This window comes from Populus euphratica, unplaced genomic scaffold, assembly GCF_000495115.2.
Source record: "Populus euphratica unplaced genomic scaffold, PopEup_1.0 scaffold80.1, whole genome shotgun sequence".
Taxonomy (NCBI): domain Eukaryota; kingdom Viridiplantae; phylum Streptophyta; class Magnoliopsida; order Malpighiales; family Salicaceae; genus Populus; species Populus euphratica.
In genome coordinates, this window is record NW_011499960.1 from 110,097 (window position 1) to 119,481 (window position 9,385).

Sequence of the window (9,385 nt, forward strand, 5' to 3'; positions counted from 1 at the left end):
TGCCATCTTTGCAAGTCATGATTCTAGCTTACAAGTTCACGATGATGGGAACCTATAGCCATCATTCTTGCATGCTTAATCACAATGAACAGAAAAATTAAGCTTGACAGATTGTTTGCAACTTTTTTATTTGGGTATGATGTAGATACTGGTGGCGGGCCTATGCAGAGACGTGCTGGATTTTGTTTGTTCAACTTTATCAGCCAGAAAACCAGCTGATTTCTTGCCCCTCTGGCGAATGTAATAGTGTATTTCCGTGGCTGTGCTACGTTTGATGTTCCTCACCATGTTGCGAGGAACACCGAAGGTGCTCTAGCTCGTCCCCAGGTAATGAACATCTAATTTAACCATCATAGTGACATCACACTCCATTGACACGGAAGAAACCACTCATCAGTCACCACTTATGAATCATGATTTTGTTTTTCTTTTAGCAGGAGCTGATGCATCATGTAGGCTTTTACATGGCAAAAGAATGGGGAGCGCAATCACAAACTTACTGGTTGAGGTCGCATTTTTATTAATTTATTATTTAAGTGAAAAACGAGATCGGTACAAAGCACTTGATTGCACATGAGCCCGTTCAAAATGTAACAAGCTTGTCCAACAACTTCTATAGAAAATATAACATTAACAACCCTCGAATACACTGGTCTCTGCATCTGTGTTTTCACATACCAACTACATCTATCAATATCATTACCGAAGTAGCATCATAATTAATACCAGTACTAAATACTACTTCGAAATTGAGAGGCAGTATAGCAAAAATTGGCACAGGCATAATGAGCTGATGGAAAGAATTGCCTCAAAATCATGCAGTGAAAAAGGCTGAGCATCTACCACCTCTCCAAGCTTTCTGGGTTAATTCCAGTCAGTAATAAGCTTACAGGTGCAATAGTCAGGCGATGGTGCATTGGACAGGGAAAGACTTCTAAGCCTCTAGGCCTCTGCTCAAGGTGGAGAACATACAGGTAGCAAAATGCCATTCACGACTGCAAAATAAGAAAAAAAAAGATCAACAAAAGATTTCTTACAGATTGCTGCATTAAAAAAGCATTATGGAACATCCTCTGACAGGTTCAACCTTTTACGGCAAGACATTTCACCAGTTAAAGTGCAAATCACCAAAGAAACAATATGTTTTTCTTACATTTTGTTATCATCAACGACAATTAAACATGGAAACACTTGTTGAAAGGAGATGTGAGCTTAAATAGGGAAGTTAGTAGCGTTAACAATTTGATCACATGCAGCAACCCAACTTTCTGCAATAACAATGACTCCCTATACAAGCAACATAGGACAGCATAACATTCCAGCAGAGTAATCAGTTCCCATAGACTATACCAAATCAACAGCCACAGCTGACTAGACTCAAGTAGTTATCTAACTGCACATGCAAAGTAGTAATAAAGAACAATGCCATTGGATCAGCGCTTTCAAGATGAGGACTAATCACTCATATCTGGAGCTGACAATAGCATGCAAAAGTAGAATGCTAGGCAGTAAGATCAACCAGTCATCCAGGAAAAGAGCAAACAAAAACTAATTATGTATCTTCCGGAAGATTCACCAAAACTAAAATGATTTATTTTAACAAGGAATATCATACCCAACCAAATACGAAGAAAGAATAGGCAAGCTCAAGTATAATGTACACGATGAGCATCTACTGTTGAAGCCTTAGACGATTGAAGAACACCAAGAAGTGATATTCAGGAGCCCAGTACACAAACCCAACAACAGGCCCCCCTTTAATGTACTGCAAGAAAAGAAAATGGAGAAAGAATGAGAAACGAAAGGAAAAATGTCCCCATGAACATTCTATTTAGAAAAAGAAAAGCATGGAACATAGTTCAAAGGAAAACAAATATCAGATGCAGCAGCAGCAACCCAGGGTCAATCCCAAACTAGGCTGGGATTGTGGATCCTTTTCTGGGAATGGCAATCAAATACCAAAAAAAATTTTGGCAAAAAAGAAAAATTAAACAGGATAGTCTAAAATCTGAGAACCTTTCCATCAAGAATAACAAGTTCACCATCAACCCATCGATGATTTCGGAATCCTGGCTCAGCAAGCCTCCCTTGTCCTTTATATCGAGCAATCTGGTTTGAAATAAGATCTTGAGAAATGCTTCAACAAATAGGAAATCAAAAAAGCACATAGGCCTTTGCAAATAGAGAAAAATGGATTTAACTACACCAAACTTCACAAGCTACCAACACACCACTCCAAATTCTTCAGGAATGATGCCTCTATGGGGGAGCTGATATCTTTTCCCAACCTTAGCACGAAATGCCACCTGTGATATCCATACAAGGACAGCTTTTAGGATCAAGGCATACAACCATGATACAAATATAAAGGTCCCACGAAGTGTAGTACCAACAAAATGAATCACCATATTATTCCTGAACCTACACCCACAAGACTATAACTGATATTTTAACAATTTTCCTTGCAAATAATCCATGACTTCTCTTTTTATTTGGGAACAATTAATCCAGGACTTTAATTACAAAGCTTCTAAGCAACAGAAGGTCAACCATTTACAATTAGCAAAACTATGCAGATAAACTTGTAAGCATCATGTGGCTGAAGAAGGTTTGCCCAAGGAAATTGTTGACATATAAGTTGTACAACAAAATCTACATTACCACAAACAAAAATACACGTTATGCTCAAAGGCAAACCATATAATATGACGCAAGAATCCTATCTAGGTATCACAATGCAAGTACGAGACAGATAAAGGTACCTGTCCAGCAGGTACATAAGGATCTCCAGTTAATTTAACAGCTTCCACATATTCATAGAACTCTAGATTAGATGACTCCTTAGTCCCATGATCTTCTTGCCACTGACCAAATTTACGTTGCAGGTGTATGACTTCTGAGGTGTACAGCCCATGTGCACCAATATATAGTCCTGACAAAATTAATTCAGTATTATGCTCAGAATCAAACTTTGGCTTAGGGAACCAAATATAACAAAGTGCTGAGAAGATTCCTAAACCATTACAAACAAGACGATGATAAGCTGAAACTTAGTAGCATCTCCTAGAGCCATAGTAGCTCAGAATTTAACAGCCTGTGTAACAAATCACCATTTAAAGGATCAGGAGATGTTGATATCTCAATTCGATGAAAAGTTGTTGATCCCGACAGTGGTTGACGGTTTTGAGCCTGGCTGAGGGTAAGATTTATTAGTTCACCAACATCTTTCAGCACCTGTACTTCAAGAATAAAACAAACAATTAAAAGCAAATGGTGAGTTGATCTCCTACTCAACCTGTACAGAGATATGACCTTAGACAATGAACCAACCTTCAAGGGTATCTTCTCACTACCAATGAATTTGGCTAGATCAAACATTACATGGTCCACACTGCGTTGACCTCGAAGCTTAGCTTTTCTGTCCGCTGAAGCCAGTTCCTTGGCATTTTGTTGGTTTACTTCTTTCTCTATAGAAAAGGAAAATGACTTGCGTCCCTTTCTGTCTAGCTTAGCTGGTACTCTAATTGAGCCTTTTGCAGGAATGCTCCCTGAAAGTTTCTGTGCAAGACCCCCAACAACAACTTTAACTGCAATTTCACTTTGATTTTCATCATCAATGATCCCACGACCAGCATCCATTTCAATTTCATCTCTTTCCAGGTCACTTTCACCTTTGCCATCATCTTCTGCTTCCTCACTTTCTAACTCAATATCCTTCTCATCATCTTCTTCATCGATTATTTGCTCTATCACCTTAGATATAAAATCCTTGTCCACCTTTGCTGGTGTTGTCACTTTCAAAACCTTGACCTTCACACCAGGAACCATATCTCTCAAAATGTTCTGAAAGCCAGGCAGTCCCTCAGCTAGATCAGAACCATCTTCTGTGTCATCAGCATCATCTACCTCCTCAGTACTCACAACAAATAGGTCACTTTTATCTTCAGTTGGCCCTGGTGGATTCAAGCGACTGGTGGCACCCGAAGCTTTAGAGGGCAAGGTAGAAGGATCTTGGAAAAGTCCTTTCCTCTTCAAATACACAGCCTACAAAATTAAACAAACCCCATCAGACACTATTATCTAACTGCTCCTGCACATGGAATGTAGATGTGTGACTGCAACACACTTAAAATGCATATCAAATGCACCTACAAATATATGCATGCACATTAATCATCAAGCAGCATCTATCCTTGCTTACATGCAAGCACTCAGTCATTATTTTTTGAAAAAGAAAGCATGCTAATGATTCAACCACATAATTAGCTAGCTATATTTTAAGGCCAGGGAGCCCTGCAGAATGAAGATGACAGACAAGGAGATTTTGGAAATAATAAAAAAAAAAAATAGCTTCTTGGTGAAGCACTTGAAGCTCTAAAGGTTAGAAATTCACATTCTCAACTATAACATTATGTCAACAATAAATAAACCAGCCAAAGCTTTGCAATGTAAAACATTAATTATAAACCATAATAAAGGGTAAACTCTAAAACAAGGAACTAAGCACAATTTCTTTTCTTTTTTCCAGGGGTAACTCTTCAATTTTGATGACTAAGATTTTGCAAAGTACAAGAAATCAAAATAATCTCCAAGCACCAAGTCAAAGCCTGAGTTCATTGCACAAGGTACACAACTCAAAAAAAAATAAAAGAACAGAAATAGGATACCTGTTCATTGTATTCCCCTTTCTTATTCGTTGTAAGAAAGATCTCAAAAAGGGGTACCCCCACTGCAGCTGTAGCAAGCTGTCTGAAAGAAAAGATAAGTTAACAATAAACCTCCAAAACAAGGAACAATTGACAGGAAGCAATTGCACGTGCAGAGCAGCAGGGCTTGTCACAGGCTTGCTACATGAAAAAAGATTCCAAACATGCAGCATGCGTCAGCCACATTCTCTGGCATTTAAAATGTGCATACATTTCAACTAAAACATCACATAAATATCTTGAGACAAATAGCTAGCACAAAAGGAAATCTATAATCAATTGCACTAGAACATAATACTTTGACACCTAAAGTCTAAAGAGTGCCTGCAATACACCACATAGCATATTGTTTAATAGAATTGCCACATATCATAAGGTTTCAGTAATACAGCCTGTTAAGAAGGCATGCATCATTATTGTCTAAATCATCTCTTCTATTATTTTCAGGGTGGTTGTCCTTGATTACTGTTCTCAAGTTGATATGCAAACTCAATTTTCCATATTCCATTTCCAATTAACAAGTTATCCATTCACGTCATTAATGACATGCCCTGAAAGATTTTCCATCAGGGTATGAGAAAGAGTAAATGAAAAAAGAGTACATGCTCCTCAACCAATCTGGTCCATGCCTAACCAGGCTTGCAAAGATCAGGACCTTGATAAACTTTAAAAAAGTGGCCAGCCACAAGCTTACAAAGTGAATTTTCCTCACCACTGATAACTTCTGGACGTGCATGTCGATAAAAACACAGAAATCCAGGCTAATAATAGAAGACTAAAAGATTTTTTAAAAGAAAAAAATAACATCATATAAATTGATCTACCTACATTATAGCTTTCCCATTTAGCCATGTGTATGCCCATTTGTATTTGTTCTCATCAATCTCTTCTATCAGCGATGACAAGACATGGAACCAGATATGTTAACAGTATTTTTTTCAAGGCATCAACAATAAATATATTCACTACATAAAAAGCACTTGCCAAGCACTGCATAAAAGATGCAAGTTTCCTGAAGTGTTCTCAGCATACAACAAACTGTTGATAACTTAGTTGTTAGGTTGTTATTTGATAATTATATGATTTTATTTCACTTTTCTTGTCAAGCTACAATCAGGACATATGATGGAATTAACCAAATCATGTAACACAAAACCGATAACTGTGACTTGAAACCACCAAAACCTAACAGTATGGAGACATTAGCTGAAACAGGGAAATTATTTATCAACAAGACTTCAGTGAAAAAAAAAAAACCCCAAAAATAGCCTGCCAGGCTTTCCACTTTTAATATGAATGTGAAATTAAAGTGAAACCCTCTAACAAGCATGTGAATAATTACCGTGGACTGTAACTCCTTGCTACATATCTTCCATGCTCTGCGGTTATACGTATAATCAGACCATAAGGATCATCAACATCTTCAGAAACTCCAGACCACCATCCCACCTGAAACCCAGCACAAGGTAAAGGGAAATTTTGAAACAGGGACTTGATAGGTAGCAACAAAGTTACATATTTAAATGCCTAAGCAGAAAATCCCTTGAAACTCAGAATAATTTGCTGCTTATTTCCAGAAAATGGAAGGTTACAATAAGAATCCTATAAACAAAACAGAATAGCCGTTAAGGAACCAAACACTTCACACCTACAGAAAAAGGGAACCAAAAACATGAAGATGCCACTCTAGCAAGTATCACAAAGTTTTCTGAAATATTCAGCAATGTTTATGTAGCCTGACAAGGCCCAATGCAATGTACAGCAGTTATTGCACTTACAAAAATGAAAATATTTCATAAATTAGAAATTGTGCGTGTACATTGATCAAGTGAAAAAGAATTTGTTTGAACTTACCAATCCAGCACCAGCATTATCTCGTAAAAAAGCTGCCTCCAGGTAACGCTCTTGTGCTAATGCTCTCTGAATCAGCCAAAAAAAGGAAAAAGGAATAAAAACAACAAGACTGAAAAAATTTAATCATTTTATCCCTTAGGAAAACCATACTTGCTAGTCAAATTACGCACATTCAGCTGTGACATCACTCTGCCAACAGTATCATTTGAAGCTGCAGCTGCAATTGCCACTTTAAGCCTAGCAGCATCTTCATAATCCTCTCTGTTAACAGCGTTGCCTAACTGTGACTGCAAGAGAGAGTGGGGCAGGCGAAAGGTTTCAGCATTTAATAGAAAACCCTTAATTTATATAAAGTTGCACTCTTTCCTCCATTCCGTTTTGTTTGCCAATCACACAAATCAATAAAACTACCAAGCTGTGTATTTTTATTGCCTGCAGTACCAGTCCCTTCTGATACAGTCCAAGCAAGAAGCATGAAGCATCAACTTTTCCAGCAGGCACAAATTTCCCAAACAAAAAAGCCAACAAACTGCCCCAGTCTCAAATTTCCCATCTTTTTTGACAATTTATAACCACAATTCCACCCATAAAAACAATAACACATGCAATACAACAAGTCATTCAAAATTTACTTTCAAAACCCAGCTGATGAACACAAAGTTCCAATTTTCCCAGTTCAAGAATAAACTGTAACGCTGGAGAAAAAAGCAACGCTTCACTTCCTAATCCCAAATTTCCAATCTTTTCGCACTTCTCCACTTCCTAATCTCAAAATTTCAATTTTTTTCACACTTCTCAACCATAATTCACCAGAAAAAAACTAAAGCAAGCATGCACACTCAACACACAGGAAATTATAGTTCCAAAAAAAATCATAAAAAATTAGACTTCCCACCCTCAAACCCCATCTTTCCACACATGCAATAAATGCAGCTAATTGATTAAAAACATAAAGAACATAAAATTTCAATTTCCCAATCCAAAATATAAACCAAAATCGCAAAAAAAAAATGATTTCCCACACCAATTTTACCTTCAAAAGGGAAACAAGGCGTTGTTGTTCATCAACTTGATCAAAATGCAATCTCCAGCGATCCCAATCCCACACAGTTCCATCTTCCTCGTCCTCTTCCTCTCCAGTTTCTCCCTCCCTAACACCTTTATTGCCAACTCCCTTCTTAGTCGGATTCATATACGAATCGAAACTCTTAATCGCATTCTTAAACACAGCTTGCAACGCAGCGTCCCATCGCCACTGAATCGAAGGATTATTTGAAGAGTCAGTGCAGCGACACAGAGTGGAATCAGAAAGAAGCCTAGAGAGAGGGTAGCGAGAACGGAATTGTGGTTTTGGAGAGGGGTATGGAAGTCTTTTCCTGGTTGTGAAGGTGAGTTTGTATGGAGATGGTGGTGAAATAGAAGCCATATAGAGAGAGAGGGTGAGGATTACGGGTGAAATGGAGCGATTAGGGGCGGGGTGTGGAAGGGAAGAGAGGGGTGATGGAGAGGGTGTGGTGGTGGTGGAGCTCTTTAAATGGCTGGGGACCACTTTGAGATAAGCATCATCATCGTCAAATTTTTTTCTTCTTTCGTTTTTGCCCAAACTGTGACATCGTGTTTGATTTGTTAAATACAGTTTGGATTTTTTTTTTCAGGCCCAGCTCTATTCACATGTCCTGACGCCTCTTTTTCTTTTGCGCGCCGCCTCAGCTCAAATTTTTACTGACCCAGAATTTTTAGCCAGGATTGTATTTTATATACATTTTTAATTTGTATAAATTTTTTTTATCAACTATTATATTTTTGTTTTATTAATATATATAAGGTATATTTATTTAATATTAATATTAATATAAAAATATTTTTTTTGTTAACACATATGTAATGAAATTTTATTTTTTTAGAAACGTAGTTGTAATTATTTTTAAAGTGTGTTTTTATTAAAACAATATATTAAAATAATATTTTTTTAAAAAAAAAATTATTTTTGATATAATAACATTAAAATAATTAAAAAATATAAAAAATAATAATTTAAAATAAAAAATAAATATTTTTAAAATACAAAAATAAACAAGACTTTGATATTATTAAAATAGAATAATTTATTAGTCATAAAAAATAAATTTCACGGTTATAAATCGTAGTAAACCATATAAGGAAAATGTTTATAATTTTCTCATTTTAAACATACACATATAATATCATTTTATCTTAGAAAGCATTTATCATATATTAAAAGAAACAGTGATATTGTTCTTAAAATTTAATATTTTTTAATATATTATTTATTATATTTTTTTATAAAAACATTTATTTAAGTATTTAAAAGTCTTTAAAGCCAAAAAAAAAAAACAATTACAAGTATTCATATTCATACATCAAATTACCACCTTTTTCAATTATGGAAAATAGACCAAGGAATTCTATTGTTGTAACCTAATTTTGGATTCACTAAGATTTTTTAATGTTATTTTATTTGATTATTCATAACAAAAAAAAGTAATAATAAAAAAAAAGTAAAATATATTTTCTCGAGTCAACCGCATCTTTCGATCAAAATCGAGTCCACCAGGTCAATACGAGTTAAACCATGTCGACTGACATGACTAAAAGATTGATGTCTTCTCCCAAGTGCAGGAGTGTCGAAGTAATAAATAACCCAGCAAGACCGGGGTCAAACCACAAGGAGGTTAATTGTACAAATTATAAACGACAATAGTACAACAACAATAATAACAACAACAACAATAATAATAGTAATAACAATAATAACAACGATGACAATAACAATAATAACTATAATAATAATAATAATAATAATA

General features: G+C 35.8%; 1 protein-coding gene across 2 annotated transcripts; it reads right to left on the bottom strand.

Moving 5' to 3' along the window:
- Window positions 1–550: 550 nt before the first annotated feature.
- Window positions 551–8,166, bottom strand: EX1 (UvrB/UvrC domain protein (DUF3506)). 2 transcript variants are annotated; one of them, XR_844817.1, is made up of 12 exons: window positions 7,594–8,166; window positions 6,731–6,847; window positions 6,561–6,626; window positions 6,049–6,155; window positions 4,668–4,749; window positions 3,331–4,044; window positions 3,111–3,234; window positions 2,763–2,932; window positions 2,232–2,306; window positions 2,017–2,109; window positions 1,616–1,765; window positions 551–995 (listed from the first exon to the last, which is right to left on the bottom strand). XR_844817.1 is itself a non-coding variant. In XM_011044744.1 (12 exons), exons 1-11 carry the CDS (start codon window positions 7,984–7,986, stop codon window positions 1,673–1,675), a joined length of 2,034 nt encoding a protein of 677 aa, XP_011043046.1. In that variant the 5' UTR covers window positions 7,987–8,166; the 3' UTR covers window positions 551–995; window positions 1,662–1,672. The 2 variants fall into 2 exon arrangements, 1 of the variants encoding a protein (XP_011043046.1); XM_011044744.1 differs by having other exon boundaries at window positions 1,662–1,765.
- Window positions 8,167–9,385: the final 1,219 nt, after the last annotated feature.

Excerpts from the sequence above, each read along its gene's own strand:
- EX1 (XM_011044744.1), bottom strand. The coding sequence starts at position 7,986 with ATGGCTTCTATTTCACCACCATCTCCATACAAACTCACCTTCACAACC. Across the intron at positions 6,627-6,730 it reads GAGTGATGTCACAGCTGAAT|AGAGCATTAGCACAAGAGCG; the intron begins GTGCGTAATTTG and ends TGGCTGATTCAG. Across the intron at positions 2,307-2,762 it reads CTTATGTACCTGCTGGACAG|GTGGCATTTCGTGCTAAGGT; the intron begins GTACCTTTATCT and ends TGGATATCACAG.